The sequence below is a fragment of the Neofelis nebulosa genome, chromosome 5 (assembly GCF_028018385.1).
Source record: "Neofelis nebulosa isolate mNeoNeb1 chromosome 5, mNeoNeb1.pri, whole genome shotgun sequence".
Classification (NCBI taxonomy): domain Eukaryota; kingdom Metazoa; phylum Chordata; class Mammalia; order Carnivora; family Felidae; genus Neofelis; species Neofelis nebulosa.
The window spans coordinates 131,807,968-131,834,925 of NC_080786.1; the positions used below are offsets into that span (position 1 = coordinate 131,807,968).

General features: G+C 35.6%; 1 protein-coding gene across 6 annotated transcripts in view; it reads left to right on the plus strand.

Moving 5' to 3' along the window:
* USP25 (ubiquitin specific peptidase 25) overlaps positions 1 to 26,958 on the plus strand; it is a 151,232-nt gene that overhangs the window by 60,030 nt on the left and 64,244 nt on the right. For 5 of the 6 annotated variants that reach the window (XM_058731764.1, XM_058731765.1, XM_058731762.1 and 2 more), the window contains 4 exons: positions 5,133 to 5,219; positions 14,385 to 14,522; positions 18,650 to 18,726; positions 25,834 to 25,907. In XM_058731764.1, coding sequence (XP_058587747.1) covers positions 5,133 to 5,219; positions 14,385 to 14,522; positions 18,650 to 18,726; positions 25,834 to 25,907 — 376 coding nt within the window. The remainder of the gene's footprint in view (positions 1 to 5,132; positions 5,220 to 14,384; positions 14,523 to 18,649; positions 18,727 to 25,833; positions 25,908 to 26,958) is intronic. The other variant, XM_058731763.1, reaches the window with a different exon arrangement.

Below are 26,958 nucleotides of genomic sequence, written 5' to 3' on the forward strand. Positions count from 1 at the left end.
CAAGTCCATTCAGTTCAGTTATATCCAAAGACAAAATTTCCTGTATCCCACAGAAGGAAGTGGTAGTTGTCTCAATCTTCTGTATCTGGGAAGGACATGGAGATTTAATTGCTCTGTATACAGACTTTCATCTTTTAATCATGCCATCTATTTCCAGTCCCTGCCTTACTCTGAACTTATGTGATACCATTCTTTTTTTTTTTTTTTTTCCTAATCCACCAAGGAGAAGTGATCTTACTTTTCTTCAGTATCTTCATTATAGACAGTTTATATCCCTTTGCTTTCTTGTCATTGCTCTTTGTTTTCCACAAGTTATTTGAAATCTCATCTCATAGCTTTCTGTTTTAACAAGAGTTTAGCCAAATTCCATTTTAGCAAGTGACCTTCAAAATTTAGTTTTTAGCTTCGGACTCAGTGAAAGGATACTTGTTTTCAGGATGCATCAATCACAGACACAGTTTAGGCAGCAGTGACATTTACCTTTTCCCACCTTTTTTTTGAAGAAATAGGTTGATCAGTACTATTATGACTATGGTTGAGGATATACAGTATTTGTGACTTAAAAACATTAATTTCTGTGATTTATTGTAATGATCACAAGTTCTACTTAGAGTTGTAGCTTATTAGGTTGTATTAGACCACTTACGTGGTCATATTTTTCTGGAACCCAACTCAACCAAACCAAAAGAACATCAACAAAAAAATCAACTATGTCACCTAACACTAAAGCAGTGAGGGATTTTGAGACTAAGCTCTGAAAGATCAGCATTTTTAGAGTAAGCTTCATATTTTGGGCAGATTTTATCCTTGAGACAGTTCCAGAAATGGCTGCTGAGTGGTTGGGAAGGTAAGCATAGTTTTGTACAAACTTGGAGCATTAGTAAACACCTTAGACTTCCAGTTAAATTCTAGAGGGCTAGAATGTTGGATTAGTGGGAACTGAAAATAAGCCAGGCTTCATAGTGTTTGAATTTCAGCTTCAACTCAGTATTGTTTGGATTAAGTTGATCTGGGACTGCAAATGACTCCAGTTTTAGTGCCTGCCAGAAGCAAATGTGTAAATTCTGTTAGAAGGTAATATTATCTAGAACTTTGAATTTTCTCCACTTTTTCCACATAAAAATAAATGTTTAGTATTCAAATCAGTTATAATCAGTTATAATCAAAAATTAAAATAACTGGCAATATGAAACCTGAAAATTGAATTGTTATAATAACTATTAATATGATGAAGGAATTAAAAGCAAGATTGAGAATTTCAATAGAAAAGTAAAAAGTATAAAAAAAAGCAAAATAGAAATTTTAGAATTGCTGAATATAATAAAGTTAATCAGTGGATGACTTTAGCAGTATATTTGACACAACTGAAGAGAAAATTAGTTAACTGGACATTTGGTTTGAAGAACATTTTCAGACTGAAGCCATGAAGTACAGATAAGAGGATATAAGAGATATTTTGGACATGGTGAATTGTGTTGACATAACATTTATGGTTATAGAGGGAAAGTAAAAAGGGAATATAGCAAAAGTAATATTTGAAAAGATGCCTGAGAATATTCCAAATGTGATGAATGGGATCAAGCCACAGATACTGGAAACAATAGGAATCAAGTAGCATAAACATAAAGAATATTGTGCCAAGGCACATAAAATGGAAAAAACTATGGACAAAGAGAAAATCCTAAAAGTAGCCAGGTGGAAAAGATGTATAGGCACACCTCAGAGACACATGGGTTTTGTTCCACACAATCGCAATAAAATGAATATCTTAATAAAACAAGTCAAATGAATGTTTTGGTTTCTTAGTGTGTATAAAAGTTATGTTTATACTATACTGCAGCCTATTCAGTATACAGTACGATTACATTGAAAAAAACAATATGTATACCTTAATTAAAAATAATTTATTGCTAAAAAATACTATGATCTGAGCTTTCAATGAATCATAATCTTTTTGGTGGTGGAGGGTCTCGTTTCAATATTGATGGCTACCAACTGATGAGGGTGGTGGTTGCTGAAGGTTAGGGTGGCTGTGGCAGTTTCTTACACTAAGATGGCAGTGAAATTTGCCCAAACAGTTGAAAACCAAATCAATTGAATGAACACTTAGAAGCCACTGTAGTATTATTAATTGGCCTGATTTCAATATTGTTGTGTCCTAAGAAATAGGGAAGCCTGAGGAGAGTCAGAGAGAAGGAGGAATGGCCAGTTGGGGCAGCAATCATAACACATACAACATAATTGATTAAGCTTGTCATCTTTTGTGGGCATGATTTGCAGAGCCCCCTAAAAGTTTACATCAGTAACATGTAAGATCACTGATTGTAGATCACCATAAAAGATATAATAATAGAAATTTTAAAATATTGCAAAAATTACCAAAATGTGACACAGAAACACAAAATGAGTAAGTGCTGTTGGAAAAGTGGTGCCAATGGGCGTGCTTGACAAAGGGTTGCCATCAACCTTCAATTACAGAAAATATGAGCTCTACAAAATGCATTAAGATGAAGCGTTAAAACAAGAGGTGCCTGTATCACCTCTATAAAGAAACAAAACGAAGATTGACAGCTGACTTCTGAACAGAAATACTGTTTTTAGAGTGCTATAAAAAATAACTGGCCATCTAAAATTCTATAACTGGCAAAAATCTTACAAAAACGAAGAAAAACAATTTCACACTAAGCAGAAGCTGAAGTAATTCATTACCAATAGACCCACACCGAAAGAAATATAATTGTTTAGAAAGATATTCAGGGAGAAGAAAAATGTTCCCTAATGGGAGTTTAGAGTAAAGAAGTGGGATTGAGATTATCCTAATTTGTCATTATTCTCTTTCCTATTTAAACTACTCATAAAACAGTCTGTATTTTATCATTTTTCTATCCCATTTCTTCAGTACTCCTTGCTGCCTCTCTTCCATCATTCTACTGAAAAGGTGATTTCCCAGTTGCCAAATCCAAAAGTTAGTTTTCTTCCCTTACCTTACTGGATCTGGCAACATTTGAGAGTATAGGTCCCTGATTTATCATGGTTCAGTTTATGATTTTTTGACATACAGTGGTACAAAAGCAGTATATGTTCAGTAGAAGTTGTACTCTAAATTTTGATCATTTCTTGGGCTAGCAGTGTGCCGTATAGTACTTTCTTGTGATGCTAGCTCCTAGTCGGACATGTGATCATGAGGGTAAACAACGTTTTACGTACAACCATTCTGTACCCATACAACCTATTCTGTTTTTCACTTTCAGTACAGTATTTAATAAATTACATTATATATTCAACACTTTGTTATAAAATAGACTTTGTATTAGATGATTTTGCCCACCTGTACGCTAATGTAAATGTTCAGAACACTTTTGAGGTAGGCTAAGCTAAGCGAAGATGTTCGGTACGTTTTGTGTATTAAATGCATTTTCAGCTTAATGATACTTTAATCGTAGGGAGGGTTTATCCGAATGTAACCCCATCATAAATCAAGAAGTTCTGTATTGCAAATCTTGTCCATCTTGAAATTTGCCATTGATTCTTTGAAGTACTTCAGAATTTTCTGTGGTACTTTATTTTTCTATCTTTGTTGAGAAGCCCCTGACCTAGGTATTTTTTAAAGTTCCACAGTTACTCTGATACACTGCTATATTTGAAGGACATTTTCTCCTTTTTCTTTTTGCTTGCATACTCTTCACTTCCCATACCATTCTTATTTTGTCAGAGACTCAATATATTTTATTCTCTGCTTCTTGTTCTCCTCGTGTCTGCATGTAGTGGGTACTCCATAAATATTTATTAAATGAATGAATAAATTAATTACCTCACATGTTCATTTGTTTAATTGAGAAATACTTCGAGATTACAGGATAACCAAAATATTTTCCTACAGTTTCTGTTGCCAGCTTTATGATTTTATCTTTCTTTCTTTTATGTTTTTTTAATGCTTATTATTTTTGAGAGAGAGAGAGACAAAGAGAGAGCAGGCAGGGAAGGGGAAGAGAGAGGGAGACACAGAATCTGAAGCAGGCTCCAGGCTCTGAGCTGTCAGCACAGAGCCCGATGTGAGGCTCGAACTCACAAACCACCAGATCATGACCTGAGCCGAAGTCGGCCGCCCAACGGACTGATCCACCCAGGCACCCCTGGTTTTATCTTTCATATTTAGGTCTTTAAACCACATCTATATCTATATATCTATATCCTAGTTTTTTCTTTATAGATAGTGGGCCAGTTTTCCTAACCCCCAACTCCTAAACAAAATCTTGTTTTATGATTGATTTGTGGTGCTACCTTTATGTTCTATCAAGTTGGCTCACACAACTTTGCTAAGACCTCATGCATCCTTGCCTCCTATAGTGATTTTCAACAGAAAGGAATATATTTTACATCGTAAAACACTTGACACACACGTGTATATAAAATGGATACAATGAAAATTTTGCAAACAGTACTCTGGTGTGTTTACTGTGTATGACAGGTTCTGCTATTTTCAGTTGCATTTTATTTCATTTTTTTAAACAAATAATCATGATGATGACAATATGAGTTCTAGGAAGCTTTCCTGTGGACATCTTTCGTATGCTCTCATCCTCTGTGAGATCAATAGAATTGTATCTTGGAGTCAGATTTCTATTGTCCTAATATCTTTCTCCTTTCTGGGCTGTGTGTCTTCTTGAGCATAGAGATAATATGTAATTTCTTTATGTCTCTATCACCTAGCAGCTGGCCCATAAATTTATTAGTGCTACATTTTTGTAGTATTGATAACCTCAAGATAACGCAGTGAATATAACATGTTTAAAAAGTTCTAGACTTAGCATTTGTGTACCTTTTGAGGAAACTGCTTATTATGCACATAGAGAAAGAAAGCTTTTAATAATATATAGTATGATTTTTTGTGTTGTCCACAATTAATTTTCTGCTTTTCAGTACAATAAATATTGTTAATGATAAAGAATAGTGTGTCAGTATATAAGAAATTTGACATTTTCTCTAGGAGAAAATAGGTCTTGGCTAGTGGCAACAATCCTGTGTATAAGTAGAATAGTTGTCAAAAATAAATCTCTAAGACCAGTCATATTTTTATAGTTCTGTTAATAGAACTTTCCCCTAGATTTTCTTAAATTGTTGTTCTTTTTCAGTCATTATTCAATCTTTTGGAATTTAGAAGATTAGTTCTGAATTACAAGCCTCCGTCAAATGCTCAAGATTTACCCCGAAACCAAAAGGTAAAACTATGAAAGATTTTTAAGCAGTGTGTGTGTGTGTGTGTGTGTGTGTGTGTGTGTGTGTGTCATCATATTCTTTTATCTGTGCTTGATTTTAGGGCAGTTTGTCTCATCAAATATGAAACTGTTAATTTTGAATGTCAGCCCATTAATCTCAGTTACTACAGTAACTTTCTATTCTTTATCAGTATATTATAAATCTGAATTTTTCTTCACGTGTGTCAATAATATGCTAGTTTATTGTGTCACTTTAGTAATTGCTTTTCACTCTTTTTTAAGTTCATTTATTTATTTTGGGGGGTGGGGAGAGGAGCAGAGAGAGAGAGAGAATCCCAAGCAGGGATTGACAGCTCTGAGAAAGCACAGAACCCAACATGGGGCTCAATTCCATGAACTGTGAGATCATGACTTGAGCTGAAATCAAGAGTTGTGTTGCTCAACTGACAGAGCCACCTGGGTGCCCCTCCCTTTTTCTTCTTTTGAATTGTCAAATTTCAGGAACTTTATAGGTTTTAATTTATAATTCAAGGTTTTTCTTTCAATTGCCTCCCGAAAAATTGTGTGAAAATAAAAATTTTTGTGTAGATGAGCCCTTTAAAAGATTAGTTTTGCACTGGCTGTCTTTGCAGTGCCAATCTGTAACTTCCTTTTTGTAAGTTTATATTGTTAGGCAATATAACGTGACAGAACACACACACAATCAGGGCTAGATTGCCTAGGTATTCTGGCTGTGGATTTAAGGTTTGAACTGTCTGTTCAGTTTCCTTTCCTGAAAGGTGTAAATAATATTAGTAATTATTGTATACGGTTTTGAGAATTAAATGAGGTAAAACATACAAAGGGCTTAGAAGTACATAGTTCATAGTAAGTACCTCAGATGATGTTACTGTGTTCATGTTAGCTTTTCAAAGTAGGACTGATGCAGAAACTTATATTTAATGTAAGAAATTAATTATGGAGGTGATACATGTGAGTATTTAGGGCTTTAAGGATCTTGTCATAAAAAAAATTGTAGCCCTAAAAGGGGACTGGTTGCACAAAGAAGTTAAAGTGTTAGGTTACTGTAAAGTATTGAACTTTGCGTGACTTCCTTTTAGTGTTAATGATATGTAATAGAATTATATTTTTCTTCTTTTAAAAAATTTTTTTTTTAATGTTTACTTATTTTTGAGAGAGAGAGGAGAGAGATAGAGTGTGAGTGCGGAGGGGCAGGGAGAGAAGGAGACACAGAATCTGAAGCAGGCTCCAGGCTCCAAGCTGTCAGCACAGAGCCTGACACGGAGCTCAAATTCTTGGACTGCAAGATCATGACCTGAGCCAAAGTCGGACGCTTAACCAACTGAGCCACCCAGGCACCCCTGTTTTTCTTTTTTTAAAAAATATTTATTTATTTATTTTGAGAGAGAGCACGCGTACATGTGAGTGAGCAGGGGAAGGAGACAGAGGATCCCAAGCAGGCTCTGTGCTGTCAGTGCAGAGCCTGATGTGGGGCTTGAACTCATAAACCATGAGATCATGACCTGAGCCTAGACCCAGAGTCAGACACCTAACCAGTTGAGCCACCCAGGCGTTCCTGTTTTTCTTTTAGTGTGTAATTTGAAAATCACTTGTTCTGTAAACATGAAACATTTATAATGCAAACTAGTGGCAATACAATGATTTATAGCTAGCTTTTCAGGCTATAATCTTTGAGCAGTAGAGTATCAGGCTGGTAAGCAAGCCTAAACAAGCCATTTTCAAAGGGGACCAAGATTACCTGACAACCCCACAGACTTGCAGAGAAATTAAGCAAAACCCCTTCACTCATTACAGTTGTTCCATGAAGTTTTTTGGACTGTTGCTTCCATTATCACACCTTGTTAATAATCACAGTTCTCTCCTCCTCCTTTTTTTTTTTTTTTAATAATGCTTTCCTTTTTTTTTTTTTTTTAAATGTTTATTTACTTATTTCGAAAGAGAGAGTGCGCATGTGGCCTAGGAGCTGGGGAGGGGCAGAGGGAGAGAGGGAGAGAGAGAATCCCAAGTAGGCTCTGCACTGTCAGCACATAGCCAAGCGTGGAGCCCCATCTCATGAATTGAGAGATCATGACTTGAGCCAAAATTAAAAAGTTGGGCGCTTAACCGACTGAGCCACCCGAGTGCCCCCACAGCTCTTTCTTCTCATGTCTCAGTTGAAGTATATTTATAATTTACGTGACATTATTTGGAAATATTGCTTCCAATTAGGTATTTATATGTATCTTGACTTTTTCTCTTTTGTTTCTGGATTTTAGTGCTTTAAAGAGTTTTAATTTACTTTATTTTTCAAAATGTTGAATAAGACCAAGTTAGTTTTAGAGTCGTATTTAAAAACGATCATAACATCCATGCTTATGTACCAGAGCTAATTTTAGGATTGTTCAGCTGAGTACCTATGAAAAATATAAATCTTACCTTCACCTTTCTAGAGAAATTTGTTTTCTTGCAGTAGATGGATCAGTATGTCCAGGTGTCCCTTTAGGTTAAGGAATTAAAAGGATCTCTACTTCAATTGTGAAAAAAAAAACCCTTTATTTAGAAGAACTTTGTGCAGTTTTTTAAAAGATTATTTCACAAATGAAGTTATTCTTTAAGTTTATTATTTTTATTTATTTTGGTAGAGAGATAGCAAGCAGGAGAGGGGCAGGAGAGGGAGACAGAATCTCAAGCAGGCTCTGCACTGGCCCCACAGAGCCTGTTGCGGGGCTCAAACTCATGAACCCTTGAGATCATGACTTGAGCTGAAGTCAAGAGTTGGATGCTTAACTGACTGAGCCACCCCAGTGCCGCTGAAGTTATTCTTTAATGTGGCGTGGTAACATCAATACATACTATAACTGACATCTCTGAAGCAGATATGTGGGACTAATAGATGGTTATCAGCCACTGATTGGTGCTACATTCAGCTGAGGTGATGAAAAACACCAGGTGTACTGACTGAGTCACCCACACACCCCAAGGTACTGTTTGTAATTTTAATGTCTAGGAGAATTGTGAGGTACTAGAAGTCTAAAGATGGATTCTCACCGTAAACATCTCACCCCTCCCCACTCCCATTCATAATGTCTTTTGGCTTAAACAGTCATAAACTGATGACAAAACATGTTCAAATGTTGAGAAAACAGAGATAAATAGTTCATAATAGTGGTAATCTTCATACAAATAGCTAAAAGCTTATTACTCATAAGGTGTATTATTTAAAGTCTTGTTTAAGGGTGAATATTTCCAAATAAACAATATTTTCTCATTTTCCACTACTCATAGATAAGATGCATATGAGCAGTGAATATGTTTAATTGAATTCCGTTTGGCAAACACCTGAAGGAATTTGAATTTTCAAATGACAGAGTCATTGTGGAATTTCTGTCTTTAGTTATGAATAAAGTAATAAGGTTGGATTTACAGGTTTCAGTACATTTTGAAGGATTCAAAGCATGCAAAGTATATTTTCTGACTGTGGTGGAATAAAGATGGAATTTGACAACAGAAAGATATTAGAAAATCTCTCTGATTATGGAAAATTAAGTAATACACCTTTAAATAACCCAAGGGACAAAGAGAAAATCAGAGGGGAAATTTCAGAATATTTTAAATTAAAACACAACATACCAAAATTAGAAGGATATAGCTAAGGCAGATGTTAGTGGAAAAAACATGAACTAAACACATTAGAAATTAAGAATAGTTTCAAATTTATGGCATTGGCTTGCACATCAAAAAATTAGAAAAAAAAGCACATTAATATTTGAAAGTAGAAGAAAGGAAATAATAAAGATAAGAGCTAGATTATTGAAATAGAAATGAAATTGAAATAGTAGAGAAAATTAATGGAACCAAAAGCTGCTTCTTAAGATCAGTAAAATGAATTTCTAGGTAGTCTGAGCAAAAAAAAAAAAGAAGAAACAAATTACCAGTATAAACAATGAAAGAGAGGGACATCACTATAAATTATCTAGAAAATAAAATAGAATAGTGGAATATTATAAATAGACAAATATCTTGAAAGCCACAAACTACTGAAGCTCACTGATGGAAAAATAGATAACCTGAGTATCCCTATATTACATAAAGAAATAGAATTTTTAGTTAACCTACTCACCAAAAAATTGAACAATGAAGTAGCTTACTGGTGAATTATACCAAACATGTAAGGAAAGAATAATACCAGTTCTCTACATGTTTTTTCAGAAAGTTGAGAATGAGGTAAAACTTCCCAGTTCATTCCATGCGCCCAGCATTACTGTGAAGCCAAATAGAAAAAGATATTTCTTTTATTTTTTTTTAATTTTTAAATACCTTTTTAAGTTTGTTTATTTATTTTGAAAGAGAGAGCATGTGTGAGCAGGGCTGGGTCAGAGGAAGAGGGAGAGAGAGAATCCCAAGCAGGCTGTGTGCTGTCAACACCGAGCCTGACACAGGGCTCCATCCTAGGAACTGTAAGATGGTGACCTGAGCTGAAATCCAGGTGCGCTGCTCAACTGACTGAGCCATCCAAGCACTCTTAGAAAAAGATATTTCAAGAAAAGGAAACTAATGACCAATGTTCTTCATGAACATAAAAGCAAAATGTTGTAGCAGATATTTGGCAAATAACTCTTGAAACATCCATAAAGGATACTACCTCAGCAACTGGAGTTTATGTAGACTGCAAGGTTGGTTTAGTGTTCAAAAATCAGTCTAATTCACCATGGTAACAGACTAAAGAAGAAAACCATATAATCACCTTAGTAGATAAAGAATTTGACAAAAGCTGATGTATCTAAAATCTCTCAGAAACTAGAAACTGGAAGAAGCTTTTTTATCTTGATAAAAATCATTTATGAAAAGCCTATGACTAATATAATACTTAGGTGAAAGACTGAGTGCTTTTCCCCAAAAATCAGGAGCAAGCAAGGATATCTGTCCTCACCACTTCTGTTAAACAGTAGACTGGAGTTCTTAACCAGTGCTATAAAGCAGGAAAAGGAAATAAACATGAAGATTAGAAGGGAAGAAATAAAGGTGTCTTTGTGTATATGCTTGGTTGTCTATGTAGAAAATTCTAAGTACTGTACAAAAATAAATAAAAGATGGTAGAACCAAGGAATGAACTCAGCAAGGTTACGTGATATGAGGCAAACATGCAAAAATCAATTTTATTTCTAGGGGCACCTGGGTGGCTCAGTCAGTTAAGTGTTGGGCTGTTGACTTCAGCTCAGGTCATGATCTCACGGTTCATGAGTTCGAGTTCTGTGTCGGGCTCTGCACTGACAGCACAGAGCCTTCTGGGATTCTGTCACCCTCTCTCTCCTCCTCCCCCCCCTTCTTCTTTCTCTCTCTCTCAAAAGAAACTTTAATTTTTTTTTAACGTTTATTTTTGAGAGAGAGAGAGAGAGAGAGAGACAGAGTGTGAGCAGGGGAGGGGCAGAATAGGAAGGAGACACAGAATCAGAAGCAAACTCCAGGCTTCCAGCTGTCAGCACAGAGCCTGATATAGGGCTCGAACTCATGAACCCTGAAATCATGACCTGAGCCGAAGTTGGACGCTTAATCAACTGAGCCACCCAGGCGCCCCTCAAAATAAACTTAAAAAAAAAAATCAGTTGTATTTGTAAATACAGTGGGAAATTTAAATTAAAAAATACATATATACAGTAGCATAAAATGTGGACTATTAGGGGTAAAGTGGGCAAAAGATACTTGTAGAAAACCACAAAATTTTGCTGAGAGAAATTAAAGAGATAGATAGATATGTTTAAGGATGAGAGGATTCAATATTGATTGTTATGATATCAATTATCCCCAGTTTAATCTATAGATTCAGTGCAATCTCTATCATAATTCCAGCAGGCTTTTTCATAGGAATTGACAAATTGATATTACATTTGTATAGAAAATCGGACTACTAGAATAGCCATAGTAGTTTTAAAAAGAAAGACAATGTTGGAAGAATCAACTCTTATGCATTATTTTTGGTGAAAAGATAGTCTAGTCATACAGATCAATGGAACAGAATAGAATCCAGAAATAGACCTACACATATAGAGTGAGTTGGTTTTAATGAGAATTGACAAAACAATTCAGTAGACAAAGGAAAATCTTTTAAACTAATGGTATCGTAGACAAAAAGATAACCCTCAGCCCTTACAGAACATATCTTTTTCAAATATATGAAAAAAACTGATAATGGATTATAGACCTAAAAGAAAACAAACTATAAAAATTCTTGATGAAAACATTAGAGAAAATTTTAATGTCTTAGGTTAAGAAAAGATTTCTTAAGTGGGAGAAAACAAGGACACAAATCATAAAAAAATGATTAACTGGACTTCATCAAAATTAAAAACTTATTATCTGAAAAATTTATACAAAATGAAAAGCTAAGCCACAACTGGGAGCAAATTGCTCTCAGCCAATTTCTGTGGCTAGAAAATCTTTCTGAATTTCAAAAGGCGAAATTGTAAATGATGTTAAATGCAGCTACTACATTTGGCTAAATTATGAAAATATCACCACATGCAGAAACTATTCAAACTATTCTTAGTCTTTTTTTAAAAAAAGACTTATTAAGGTGTAACTGATGTACAATATACTGTATACTATAAAGTGCACACTTAGCAAAACACGTATCAGATAAAGGAATTGTATCTAGAATATATACAGAACTTGCATAAGTCAATAAGATAAGCTATTACTGTTCTGGGAAAAATATTTGGACAGACACTTCACCAAAGAGGATCTACAGACAAATAACTACATGAAAAGGTGCTTGACATTATTTCATAGGAAAATTGAAATTAAAACTAGAGGTGCCATTTTGTACCTACTGGAAGAACTAGTTAAAAATATAACCCATATCCAAATGATGTAGAAAATGGATCTAGAACTCTTATTAAGCTGTCAGTGGGAATATAACATGTATAACGCTTCTGCAAAAGCAGTTTGGTTGTTTCTTGAAAAAATAAATCTACATACAACCTAAGCTCTCTCCAAGTTTTTACTCAAGAGAAATTAAAACATATGTGCACACAAAGACATGTACGGTAATAGCCACAACAGCTGGAATAGGTCACTGGATAAAGAAGTGTGGGATATTCAGACAATTAGAATACTATTGAGCGTTAAGACAGAATGGATTGTTAACACACACAGTCTTGGGGATGAAACTCAAAATAATTACTTCTGTTGTAAGAAACCAGACTAAAATGAGTACACAGAGTATGATCTGATTTGTGTAAATTTCTAGAAAATACAAAGTGACCATGGTTGCCCTGGGATGATCAGGGAAAGGGAGTAAAGTTTGAAGAAACTTGTGGGAGTGATGGATAGGTACATTGTCTTGTCTGTGGTGATGCTTTCATGAATGTATACATGTCTGAAGCTCAGGAAAGTATGTACTTTATAATGTACAGTATATTGTACATCAGTTATACTTTGAGAAGTCTTTTTTAAAAGACTAAGAATAGTTTGGATAGTTTCTGCATGTGGTGATATTTTCATAATTTAGCCAAATGTAGTAGCTGCATTTAACATCATTTACAATTTTGCCTTTTGAAATGCAAAAAGATTTTCTAGCCATGGAAATTAGCTGAGAACAAAAATGTTTAAATAAATTATTTTACTTTTCCAATGTGCTTCTCAGCAGAAATACACTAAATTTTCAAAAGCCCATTTATTTCATCCTTGTTCTTAGCAAGGAATGTCTCAAAAAACTGTGCTAACTTAGATTTGGTCATAAAAGAAAGAAATTGAGCTCAGAAAATTAAGGGTATTTTGGAAATTATTTTGTGGATTAAAATTGTATTTATACTTTTAAAACCTATCTATATAAGGCATTTGAGGGGGAGTAGGAAGTACAACAGAAAAATTATAGGTTAGTTTTCTTTCATTTAAAACTTTTACATTTACCCTTTATCATCGATGATGGATTTTATTATACTTATATAAAATACATGTTTTCTATAACTTAGCACTTTCATTCAGACAATGCACTTTGTGATTGCTGTAATAGTGTATTGTTTTTGGATCAAATGCCAAGCATTTGGAGCCAAATGTTTTATTCCTTTACACTTGTTTCTTAGGACTCCTTTTTAAAATGCATTCTAGGAACAACTATTTCTACATTGATTATATCATTCTGGACAGCACTATACATATACACACACATCCCTACAGTTTATAATGTTGAGAACACCAACTATATACACTTGGAAGATTTTTCTCATTTCAATCGAATAGATAACCTTTACGTGTTGAAATTGTTATTGCAAGAGCTAAGTATATAATAAGAACTGCTTGTTTGATTTGTTACCATATTTATTTAACTGAGATATGTGAATTCCATTCTTTAAAAACATTTCCTTCTTGTTTTAAAGTAAGTTGTTCATAATTGATAATATTGGGTTGTTTTTGTTTTTTTTTTCTGGAGGGTTTAAACCAAATGTAAAGAATTGAATACCTGCTTTGTGTAGTAGAAAGTTGTGGAAGAAATTTAGAAGTTCTTGTTTTTGAGAAGCTTACAGTCTATTGAGACACAAAAGTTAAGATTTCAAAGGAACACTAGAAGCATGATACATTAGTCTAATATTAGGAACTACTCTACTTATTAGACTCATATTGTCTGATTATTAGGATCATCACAGGACACTCCCAGTTGGTGATTCATTGCTGAGTGAAAGACATTCATTTTAGTAGATGTGGAGTTTGAAGGAATTATTGACTTGAAGGGGTCTGGGAAGTCTTCATGGAAGAGGAGGGATCTTTGTTTAAATGGGCTTATTGAGGAAAAGTACTTAAATAGTGCCTGGCACGAAGTTAGCACTCATTGAATATCGGCTGTTGTTATTGCTGTCCACAGCAGCTGGCTTTGCTGAATGGAAAGAATTATAATAAATAGGCTTGAATGAGGAGGATATTCTTGGCTGGGTAATAACATGATTAGCTATAAAAATGTAGCATTTGTGCTAAAATTGTGAGCTAAGCGTAGGTCCTCTGCTGTTTTTGTGCTCTACTCTGTTGAATCTCCTAGATCACAACAGTCTTCTTTAATTACGATGTAAGGAGTGCTGGACTCCTCCCTAATCAATATTAGTTAAGTTTTTGCATTTTAAAATGAATATCTGTTTACCAATAAAGATTAATCTTCACTTAAGATTTTCCCCCCAATAGGAGCATCGGAATTTGCCTTTTATGCGTGAGCTGAGGTATCTATTTGCACTTCTTGTTGGTACTAAAAGGAAATATGTAGATCCATCAAGAGCAGTTGAAATTCTTAAGGATGCTTTCAAATCAAATGACTCTCAGCAGGTAGTTTTTTTTTTTTTTTTTTGTACTTATATATTACCGATCGTATTTTATTTAATCTGATTGTTCCTTAATTAGTTTTTTCAAAGATACATGACAATTGACGATGTTGTTATTCATCTTTATTAAAAGTAAGTTGTAGTCATTTGAAACATTGCTTATTTGGAAGGTTTACTTTTACATTAAAAAAATAACGGTGATCTTGAAAAGTCTTAACTGAAGCTGTGATTTATATTATGATTGAAATTAATAAGTGAAAACGGGTAAAATTAAGAGTGTTCACAAATGTGTATATATAAATCTTCACGAATGTGTGATAATCCAATGCTACTATAGTATACATGCTTTTGATATGTCTGTTTTTGTTGACAGGGAGTAGTTTCTTTAATTACTCAGAAAAGGTTTCTGAACTACATTAACTTCGTTATTGCTGCTTCTGGTTTTCAATCTTTGTATAGTGCTATTTTGTGGTTTTCAAAATCTATTTCTTAAAGATAATTGGGAGTTTCACATATAATTTGAGAAGTCAGAAATTAAAAAAGAAGGAAAATAAGAAAAGCAAAGAAAATAGCAGTGTACTAGCAGCAGTGATGGAGGAGATGGCAGTGAAGCAGATGAAACGTTTCAGGAGAGATTCCTAAAGCCACCGACCGCACTTGCAGCAGACTGGGCTGTATCTGTTATGTGGATATGTAGAGACAGTGTTTGGAGAAGGTTCTGAAAAGATGTGTAATTCTGCCACTGTCTTCCCCATGTTTTTTGTTTGTTTGTTTTGTTTTTTTTTTGTTTTTTTTGTTTTTTTTTTCATGAAATTTATTGTCAAATTGGTTTCCATACAACACCCAGTGCTCATCCCAAAAGGTGCCCTCCTCAATACCCATCACCCACCCTGCCCTCCCTCCCACCCCCCATCAACCCTCAGTTTGTTCTCAGTTTTTAAGAGTCTCTTATGCTTTGGCTCTCTCCCACTCTAACCTCTTTTTTTTTTTTTTTTTCCTTCCCCTCCCCCATGGGTTTCTGTTAAGTTTCTCAGGATCCACATAAGAGTGAAACCATATGGTATCTGTCTTTCTCTGTATGGCTTATTTCACTTAGCATCACACTCTCCAGTTCCATCCACGTTGCTACAAAAGGCCATATTTCATTTTTTCTCATTGCCACGTAGTATTCCATTGTGTATATAAACCACAATTTCTTTATCCATTCATCAGTTGATGGGCATTTAGTCTCTTTCCACAATTTGGCTATTGTTGAGAGTGCTGCTATAAACATTGGGGTACAAGTGCCCCTATGCATCAGTACTCCTGTATCCCTTGGATAAATTCCTAGCAGTGCTACTGCTGGGTCATAGGGTAGGTCTATTTTTAATTTTCTGAGGAACCTCCACACTGCTTTCCAGAGCGGCTGCACCAATTTGCATTCCCACCAACAGTGCAAGAGGGTTCCCGTTTCTCCACATCCTCTCCAGCATCTATAGTCTCCTGATTTGTTCATTTTGGCCACTCTGACTGGGTTTTGTTTTAAAGACACCTTTTATGGCAAAGATACATCAATGAAAAAGGTGCTCACATTAGGATTTGCTCTTATTTATTTTTGGTTGGTTTGGTTTTTAAAAAAATTTCTAACAAAGTTCCAGTGCTGTATAGGTTTAATGTCTTACTCTTATCTGTTATAATAACACTTAACATAGTCACATATTCTTAAAAATGATCTCAAACCCCCATTTTAGAGTACTCCTGGTTCTATGTGTCTTTTTTTTTTTTTTTTTTTTTTTTTTTTGTAGCACTGTTTCTTTAGTATGTTCATTATATTCTCTAATAGCTTTGGGCATAAAATTAAATTTAAAAAGTCACTTCTATTTCCTGACTTATGTTTCTTATGGAATTGCTTTTTCTATGTCTTTTTCTTGGTTACTATGAATAGTAATCTTTGGGTATCTTTTCGTATTTAAGAATGAGGCTGCACAAACTTATTGGGAGGCTTATATGTACACTGTAGACTTTTTAGTTTTGTTAGAGTGGACAGGGAGACAACTAGCTGTTGTTAGGCTGTTACAGACTCTTGACTGCCACGATGTGAATGCCATTGCTTTAGGCTGCAGTGTAGACTAACTAGTTTTCTCGTTGTTAGTTCTTTTTCTCTGGAGATCTTTTAGAGTAGTTGCACGTTATATTCAGGTTGATACAGGTTTGATTCTCTTTTCGCAGACGCTTGAATCTGAAACACATTAGTGGCAGAGTGGAATAAATCCACGAGTGAAGTAAACATCATTACTTTTTTAGAACGTGAATTCATACTTCTATTTGATAGTCTTCTTAAATATATCATGTTTTGGAATATGCAAGAGTCTTGTGGGATACCCTTTGGTATATAGTACTGTCAATTTTAATTATACCTATAATTGTTACAGTTTAAAATTAAAATGTTGTGGGAAAGGCCTCATCTTTTTTCTCTTGATGAAAGCAGGCAGAATTCTTTTGTAAATGTCGATTTTAGATCAACTGCTTAAAAAGGGATTGATTTATTCTGAATAGTATTGTGATAAGTAGGAAACGTGTGTTTCTTGTTAGATTTAACCTTGCAAGATAAGTAAATTACAGAATTTTAAAGTTATGGAAAGTTGTTTTTAAGGTGTTCTGTTAGTTTGTGGGGCAGCTGTAACAAATTACCATAAACCAGTGACTTCAAAGCAACTGAAAACTATTCTCTCACAGTTCCAGAGGCCAGAAGTCTAAAGTAGAGGTGGTGGCAGGGCTGTGGTCCCTCCCATGGCCCTAAGGGAGACTTCTTCTTGCCCTAACCATCTGCTGGTGGCTTGTGGTATTCCTTGGCTTTTCGTGGCATAGCTCCTGTCTCTGTTACATGGCCTTTCCCCCTGTGTGTCTTTGAGTGTGCTTCTTTTCTGTTTCTCGTAAGAATACCTATCCATTGGATTTAGGGCCTACCCTAATCAAGGATGATCTCATGTAGAGATTTACCTTAATTATATCTGCAAACACCCATATTCTAAATAAGATTTCATTCTGAGGTTCCAGGTGGACATACATATTGGTGGGCCACTATTTAACTCACTCCAGTTCGTACGGATGTTTATAACTGGATTTTTGTGCTGAGTTTAGTTATCTCTAACTATATGGCTTTGGAACAATTCGCTTAAGCTTCTTAGATCCTAGTTTCAGCATTCTAAAGGTGAATGGATAGACCCAGATGCTCTTCAGAAAACTTCTAGCAGGAAAAATATGTAATAGTAAATTTGTTTAATACTTGGGGCTCTTTTGGTAAATAAAGGCAGATTGCTTACATTGATTCATTGGTCTTTGGCAGAGCAGACTTAGTTGGATTGGTTTACTTTTTCTCCCTAGGTTCTAGATGAACCTATTTTCTATTTTCTATGTTCTACCTCACATTATTGAAAGGATTATGGTAGTTCATGAGTAAAACTGCCACTGTCTATTCCTGTTTTTCCATGTTAGGGGAACTAGGACTGAAAGAAGGGATGGCAACAGGTGAGGTTTATGCTAGTTCTGAACGGAGAATTTTAGAGTTCATGAGATGGTGGACTTGATACTGGGAGTTGGTGACTGATTGAACTAAACCTGTCCAAGGTAACATATCTTAATAAAGTGCACATGGCTTAAAAAGTTGTGTGTAAAGTTGAATTAAGAAAATGAATTGTCAAAAATCACATCTTCATTCTAAGAGAGAAGCCAGTAACAATTCTTTATATAATAAAGAATCTGTTAATGTGGGTCCTTCATTTTATAAACATTCATTAGAGAACCCTTTTTTGGGGTGATAATTGTTTTTAAAAATCTCATTTGCAAATTAGAATTTATGTATGTGTGTGTATGTGTATAATACATATATTTAATGTACAATACATGTGTATATTTTTTCCCATATTATAACCTAATTACTGTGATTTATCATTATAATGCTGACGCTCAGATCTTAGTTTTATTCTCTGGTTAGATTATAAATATTTATTGTATTTGATGTGAAACATTTCATGTAATACTTTTGGGAAAAGTCAGTAATTTTATATTTGATATGACAGGCTGTAAGTTTTATGTTGCAGTATTTAGTATTTTTATGAGTAGGCTTAATAAGACCTTGTTTTCTTTCCACAGCAAGATGTGAGTGAGTTTACACACAAATTATTAGATTGGTTAGAAGATGCCTTCCAAATGAAAGCTGAAGAAGAGACGTAAGTTACCATAACATTTAGTGATGGGGTTTTAGGAGATTGATAAATAATGCTCATTTTTTCCTTTTATGTATCAGTGTTTATGGATAAATAGGAAGCTGAGATAAATATGTAGGAACCCAAAATATTGTCAAGTTGTTTGAAATTTTTGGCCAAAATGCTGGGTAGTTCTAGATATTTATTGTAAGATTAGAATCCAGCCAGAAATATCTAAAAAGCAACCCCTGAGAGGCTGATCCCACATGCCCAGTTGTTTTCTTTGGATTTGACAGTCTGTTTTCATGAGGAGGAATGGGTTAGTGGTGAGAAGAGATCCCAAGAGTGTTATTTCCAATGGAATCCTATTACATGGAATCACAAGGACAAGGATATGAAGTTCCTCTTTGACATTCTCTAGCTTTTTATTTTCTGCCCATCAGGTTGATCCATTAAGATTTTGGTTGTTTAAGAAATCTACACACTTTCAGCACAATCCTACTCCCATTCCAGTGAGGCCCCTCTCTTAATACCAACCACTGGTTCCTTTGTGTGTCTTCATGAAACATGGGTGGACCATTTACGATTTGCCAGCACATGTTCTGATGTGATCCTACAAGATGAAGTATATAAATTAACACCTAGAAGACAGAACTCCAGGGCAGAAAATTGTCTCCCTTCTCTTTTTTTCTTATTTTTAAATTATAACCAGCTTCACTGTTCAGTAAAAGTCATTGTAGGGGCGCCTGGGTGGCTTGGTCGGTTAAGCGTCCGACTTCGGCTCAGGTCACGATCTCGCGGTCCGTGAGTTCGAGCCCCGCGTCGGGCTCTGTGCGGACAGCTCAGAGCCTGGAGCCTGTTTCAGATTCTGTGTCTCCCTCTCTCTGTGACCCTCCCCCGTTCATGCTCTGTCTCTCTCTGTCTCAAAAATAAATAAACGTTAAAAAAAAAAAATTAAAAAAAAAAAAGTCATTGTACAGGTCTGCAAGGAAACTAAATTAAAGTAAAAAATGTCTACTTCTACAATGTTAGCCAATAAGAAATGCCCCTAATCTTTAATAGAGATTTTCCCCTTTCATCCTTCATTTCCCAGGAGAAAAATAATTTCCCATATTATATTCCCTTGGTCTTTGAATGTAAAGTCAAGTCCACAGAAGTTTTATACTTAAAAATCCAATTTTATTTTTGCCTTTGTGGTTGGAGTCTAACAAAAAATAAAAGTCACTTGCGAGTTCCTAAGTTTGTTCACCCTAATGCTACATACATGTTATTTCTGTGCCTGAATAGCACTGGAGTTCTGCAGCTGTAGCCTGGGCTCTCTCACTCGGGTGTGTATAGATCCTTCAGTCCTTCAGACGTTCACTTTCATATGCTTGAATTTTAGCTTTCAGAGGGTTATTACGACACACATGTTTAACACTGAATGGTCTCTTACCTTTGAAATTTTGAAACAAAAGCTAAACTTCAACCCTTTAGCTCTCAGTTCAACTATATAATATTCTCGGAACTTTGTGCAATCCAGACCCAAGTCGTTGCCAAAGGCAGTAGCAGAAATTTAGGATATGTCGTAAGCAGGAAATCATTGGTTTTAATTCTGCCAGGATGCCTGCTTGCAGAGGGGCCACTTGCTTGCAGACAGCAATGTGTTGTGAACATAAATAGAGGTGGGAGAAATCTCTGAAGAGATCAATTATGGTTCTAAGACCATATAGTAATTGAAGAAAAAAAATTCTAGTTTTGGTAAATTTTACTCAGAATGGGGCAATTGAAAGCTCCTTCCTTCTTGGCATGTTTAGAAGTTTATGATGGTGACAGCTCTGGTCCTCAGGTTCTCCTCTTTCCTATCCACCCAAAGTTTTAGTTGCATTTTCCTTACGAGCTTCAGTTCCTAAGGCTCCAAGTGGTATATTGCATGACTTACTTTTGTGCCACAGTGGTGGTGCCCATGGCCGTTTGGTATGGAATTATTTAGGCTTCTGAAACCTGCCTCTTAGGTTAGTTTCTTTCTTCTCTTCATGTTAGTTTCTCTCTTCATGTTAGTTTCATCTGGAAAAATCTCCCCATCAGATTCCTGAAATGCATCTGCTGTTGATGCATCTGAAACCTGAGTCCCAGCATCTTACACTCTTTCCTCAGCTTTTGAATGTTCAACACCTTGTGTATATTTCTTTCTGCTGCATCTTTTTTCTGGGTGGCATATGCCTCTAAAGTTCACATACTTGTGTATTTTATTCTTCTTTCAGGACGATTTGGCTGAATTTTCAACAGTTTAACCTTCTTCTTAGCCTGTATGTCATGCAGAGCCAGCCCTGTTTGTTGGATGAGTCTTTTTTTTCCTATTCTTTGGGTTTGTTTTCTGGCCTTTACATTTGTTTTTTCTAATTTATTCCTTTGATATTGTCTTGATAGGTGCCTCATAATGAGAGTTAGCAGACCCTGATCCATGCGAGTTGTCCACCCTGGTTTCTGTCTTGTACAGCTCATGTCCCTTGTATCTTTCCTTAGAGTTCTAATACCAAAAATTCACTGGGCATGTTTCCTGAGAGTATGAATAGTATCTGTATCCTCAGTCTGTGATAACGGAGTCTCTGAAGTTCTGTCAGTAATTCTTTGAATTTTACCCTGAAATCCCTAGTTCCTCCTCTCAAACCTATCCAGATTTTCTAAAAGTACGTCATTTAGTTTATCCTATCTTTAGTATATCCTCCCCAATTGCTTTTTACCTGTCTCCATAGAAGGGTGCCTAAATCCTTATTCCTTCGGGGGGGGGGGGCATTTTATCTTGATTTTGGAGATCTTATTTATTATTTATTTATATGTTAATTTCCGTTGCGTTCTAGTCACCTTTTCTGACCTAGTAACTAACAGATTATTTCCCCTTTTTCTACAACTGTTTTAAAAGAAGCTGGAACTTTTCCATTCCAATTCACCTGAAATCTTAACTTTTATTTGAAATATGTTCTCCATGTTAATTTCCTCATAATTTTCTATCTGCTCTTAACTGTTTGTGGAGCTAAAACTATTTTTGAATGCCTCCCCCTATTGAAACAGAGCTTCCCAGTTGGTGTGGCATGGCTAGCCAGATATGGGTATATGGAGATATTGATCCTATTTCTGTGACCATGAGAAAATATGTCTTTTTACCTCAGAGTTCTTTGCATATATTATATATGTACCAAAGGTGTTAAAAAGATTGGGAAGCTGTGACTCTGTTAGCTATCCTAGGCCTTTGAATTCCTGTTCCAGCCTAATTCCCAAAGATAAGATGTCCCTGATACAAATTTTCTGTAGTGATTTCTTTTGGCCTTTGTTATTTGTGTCAGTCTATCTTAGTACTGCTTTCATGCAAGTGGTGGGTCTCTCTCATTTTTATTATAGGAATCTTGTGTCTTTTTAATTGGTCTTCACCTGCGTTCCTTACTTTTCTGTTGGTATAACCGTCTGGGCCCCTGAGATTCATAGTTTAAATGCAGGGCAAAGAGGGGCGCCTGGGTAGCTCAGTTGGCTACGTATCCAACTTTATCTCAGGTCATGATCTCGCGGTTCGTGAGTTTGAGCCCCACATTAGGCTCTGTGCTGACATCTCAGAGCCTGGAGCCTGCGTGGGATTCTGTGTCTCCCTCTCTCTCTGCCCCTCCCCCACTCACACTCTGTCTCTCAAAAATGAATAAATGTTAAAAAAATAAATAAAAAAAGTAAATGCAGGGCAAAGAATAGGACCTCTGAGAGGTTGGAAAGGACAAGGTAAACAATTTTTAGAAGATTCCTTCCTGACTCCTTAGGGAAGGTCAGTGTTCACCACAGATTAGTGGAGAGTAGGACAAAATTCAGGCAGGATGATTTGAAAAGAGATTTAGAAAGTACATTCAGAATTGGTAGAGCTTCTCAACATCCAGTTTCTTCTGGCAAGTCACCAACCTGGGAAGTTATTGCTCATGGAGTACGTGTGTGACCATAAGGAGAAAAATCAGGAATGTTGATTTCCTACATAAAAACAAGAGGCCACGGAAAGGAGATTCCCGCTAATATTCACATCTAAAGATTCATAGATTTTTATGTCAAGAGACACAATCTTTGGATTATTCCTGTTTCCCATATCAGTCTTAAATCCTTTTTATTCTCACAGTGTAAAATACATAAGGTATGAAATAAATTTTTCCTATAGAGTTAAAATGCCCAAAGACTAAATATATGTAGTGGGAGAGGATACATTGATTTTGGTGTCGGATTTGAGTCCACTTCACAGCTTGAGCACTTACTAATTTTGTGAATTTGGGCAAGTGACTTAACTTGCTTTATAGCTTTATTAGTACAATAGAGGTAATTATACTACCTGTTATCAGATAATTATACTACCAGATAGTCCAGTGACAACAACCCCAACAGTTTACAGTCTTATATTGTTAGATGTGTCCATTGGGTGTGAGCAAGGGGCTGTGCCCATTCTTTCGCTCAAGCCCAGGGGTGACAGAGGCTTTGCCTCATTACCTCTCCTGGGATCACCACAGCAGTGAAAGTACATGGGCTCTCAAAATTTTTGCCACACATCACTTCTACTCACGCTTTGTTGGGCAGAGCAAGTCACGTCATCCACTTGAGTTCAAAGTGAGTGAGAATGCTTTACACCCATTAGGATAGCTACCATCAAAACCCCCAGAAAATAACAACTGTTGGCATGGATGTGAAAAGAATTGGAACCCTCGTGCACTGTTAATGGGAATGTGAAATGGTGCAGTTGCTTGGGAAACATCATTGTGCTTCCTCAAAAGATTAAAAATAGAATTACTATTTGATGGAAGGAATACCTTCACAATGTATACGTATATCAAATCTTCACATTGCATGCTTTAGATTTTGTCACTTATGCCTCATAAAGATTATATGATCCAACAATTCTACTGCTGGGTCTTAAAGAGATATTTGTACACCCATGTTCATAGCAGCATTATTCACAATAGCCAAATGGTGGAAACTACCCAAATGAATAGATAATATAATAGATGAATGATGAATAGATAAATAGATAAATGGATAGATAAATAAAATGTGGTATACATACAGTGGAATATCCTTAAAAAAGAAGGAAATCCTGACACATGCTGCAACATGGATGCTTAGTGAAATAAGCCAGTCACAAAAGATAGACACCATATGCCACTTATGTGACGTGTCAAGAGTTGTAAAACTCAGGAACAAAGTAAGAATGGTGGTTGCCAGGGCCTGGGAGGGAGGGAAAAGTGTGGAGTTGTTCAGGGAGTGTTGTGTTTCAGTTTTGCAAGATGAGAAGACTCCTGGAGATTGGTTGCACAACAATATGAATATACTTAACATTACCGACTAAACACTTAAAAATGGTTAGATGGTAAATTTTATGTTATGTGTATCTTACCTTAATTCAAAGTTTTTTAAATGGGGGTGTCTGGGTGGCTCAGTTGGTTAGGCATCTGACTCTCATGGCTCAGGTCGTGATCTCACAACTCTTGAGATCGAGAGCCCCCATTGGACTCTGAGCTGACAGTGAGGAACCTGCTTGGGATTCTCTCTCTGTGTGCTCTCTCTTCTCTCTTTCTCTCTCAAAATAAATAAACATTAATTTTTTTTTAATGTAAATAACATGTGAGTGGGAAAGTATATCTTAACCATGTACCTGAAACTAGAGAGTCAGAAATCTTTTTTTTTTTTTTTTTGAGAGAGAGAGAGCGCACAAGCAAGGGAGGGGCAGAGAGAGGGGGACAGAAGATCAGTAGCTGGCTCTGAGCTGACAGCAGTGAGCTTGACATGGGGCTTGAACTCACAAATAGTGAGATCATGACCTGAACTGAAGTCAGCAGCTCAACCGACTGAGCCACCAGGCGCTGAGGCCAGAAATCTTTGTGAAAAGTACTGACAACTACCATACTACCTCACAGGATTGTTGTGAGGATGAAGTGAAGCCCTTCCCACCAGTTGTTTTAAGGAGTAAATGGTGATGCACATTTATAAAGACACAGTGTCCTTCACCCATCCCCCACCCTTTTTTTTTTTTATTTTAGCAAATCAGTTTTACTGGTTTAAACACAAAATTTATGAAGATAAATTTTATACACAGTTGTAGATACCACACACTTTTATGTAGTAATGCCAAGATAAACTGTTTTCAGACCACAGAGAATAAAACAAAAAGAAAAGGTTAAAAAAATTGTCAACTTCTATTTGCTTCAAGGGAAAAAGAAAAAGAAAAAAACAATGTATCTGAGAAATAATTTGGAAAATTCACAAATGACTGTGCCTGCAACATGAAGGATGGAGTAGTAGCTCCTTAGCTACTTTGGGTCAAACCCGGTGTTTTGCTCCTTCATTGTGACAGGCTGTTATCTTTGAATGTTGTGTACTGTTCTATTTTAAATTTGGGAGATTACATATTAAAACTTTACAGAAATTGCCTCTGATTAAGGGTGGCTTTTCTTTGTTCCCAACAAGTCCAAATAAGCATGTATTGCATAGAATAAATGTATGAGATCAGAATGAACAATGATAAGGAGAAGATCAGTACTCCTTGAGCATAGACTATGTCAGGTCTTCTTGTTTTTGTTTTTGTTTTTTTTTTTTTTTCAGGATTTCTCCACTTTTATTTTTTTTTTTTTAATTTTTAAAAAACGTTTACTTATTTTTTCATTTTTATTTTTCAATATATGAAATTTATTGTCAAATTGGATTCCATACAACACCCAGTGCTCATCCCAAAAGGTGCCCTCCTCAATACCCATCACCCGCCCTCCCCTCCCTCCCACCCCCCATCAACCCTCAGTTTGTTCTCAGTTTTTAAGAGTCTCTTATGCTTGGCTCTCTCCCACTCTAACCTCTTTTTTTTTTTTTCCTTCCCCTCCCCCATGGGTAGGTCTTCTTGTAATGTTGTGCCATTTTAACCCTACAACAGCCCTTTGAGTTCAATTACTATTATTATCCTCAGTTGACATGTGAAAAAATGGAAGGCTAAGTTTAAGTGCCTTATCCGAGGTGATGTAAATAGCAGCAGTGATAATCACATAAATAAATGTCACTGACTTGGCATATATTGTTCTTTTAATGTTTTCTCTGTTACATACAGATACAAAAATTATAACCACATTTATGTTTTATACCGTGCTTTAGGGATGAAGAGAAGCCAAAGAACCCCATGGTAGAGTTGTTCTATGGGAGATTCCTTGCTGTGGGAGTACTTGAAGGTATGGTTACACATGTTTTTATTTATTACATTTGAAGGGATATTATTATCGATTAGCTCTTGTCTTGATAGTGACTCCTTATTTGTTGACTGGTTTTTAATTTTAATTTGACTTATTCTGTCTACTGGTTCCTGTTGCATTGTTACTACTAATCACTTGCACAGAAAACACAGAATTGAGTGAATGAAGAGGAAGGTACAAGGTCTGTTATCACATACTAATTTATACTGGGTTAATGTTATGCTAATAGTCTTTCCCTGAGAAGGCTTCTGTGATTCTGTGAATTTGGGGGTACAGGGATTAAGGGGGCATTTGGTTTTGAAAATGATATTGGAGTTGCATACTGGTTTTGCTATGATGATCACTGTTTTTGAGGATTTCAAGTCTATGAATGTTGAAAGCTGCATTTAACAATGTAGCATAATCAGGGTATTGCATTTTTGGGGTGATTATAAAATTCTTTAGGTTCTAGTTTTCAAGAAAGAAGTGTACTCTTTTGAAAAAATCATTTAAGAGTGACACTACACTATCTACCTTAAGTGCCTATTACTTTAAATCTGGGTCTAACCAGTTACTCTTCGGTTTTCCTAACAAGGGAAGGGAAAGGACTCACTAGATATACTTCAAATACTAATAATTCCTAATCCCAAAGCATGAATTTTTGAAAAAATTTGAAACATTTTCCAAATTTTCAAAATGGCCCAGCACATCAACTTTTAGAAAGTTAACCCAAATCACTTGAAGTATATAATTTGGAAAATTGGTTTTCCTTCAGGATCTTAAGTAATGGATTCCTATGAAGTTTCGTTTGAACATAATTTTATAGTTTGGGATTCAGAAAAAGGCAGACATTAACTCAGGATTCAGTCAGGCGTTTAAAAGGTTACACTGTCAGTACATTTTTTAAAATTGTTGCCTCAAATACTGAATATTCATTATATAAATAGTGGGATATTTTCCAGTTTGGATTGTCCATACTGTCCTACTGATTTTTACTTGAAGTAGAACACTGTATTTGAAATAGTAGGGTGGCTCTAATCAGGTTGACTGT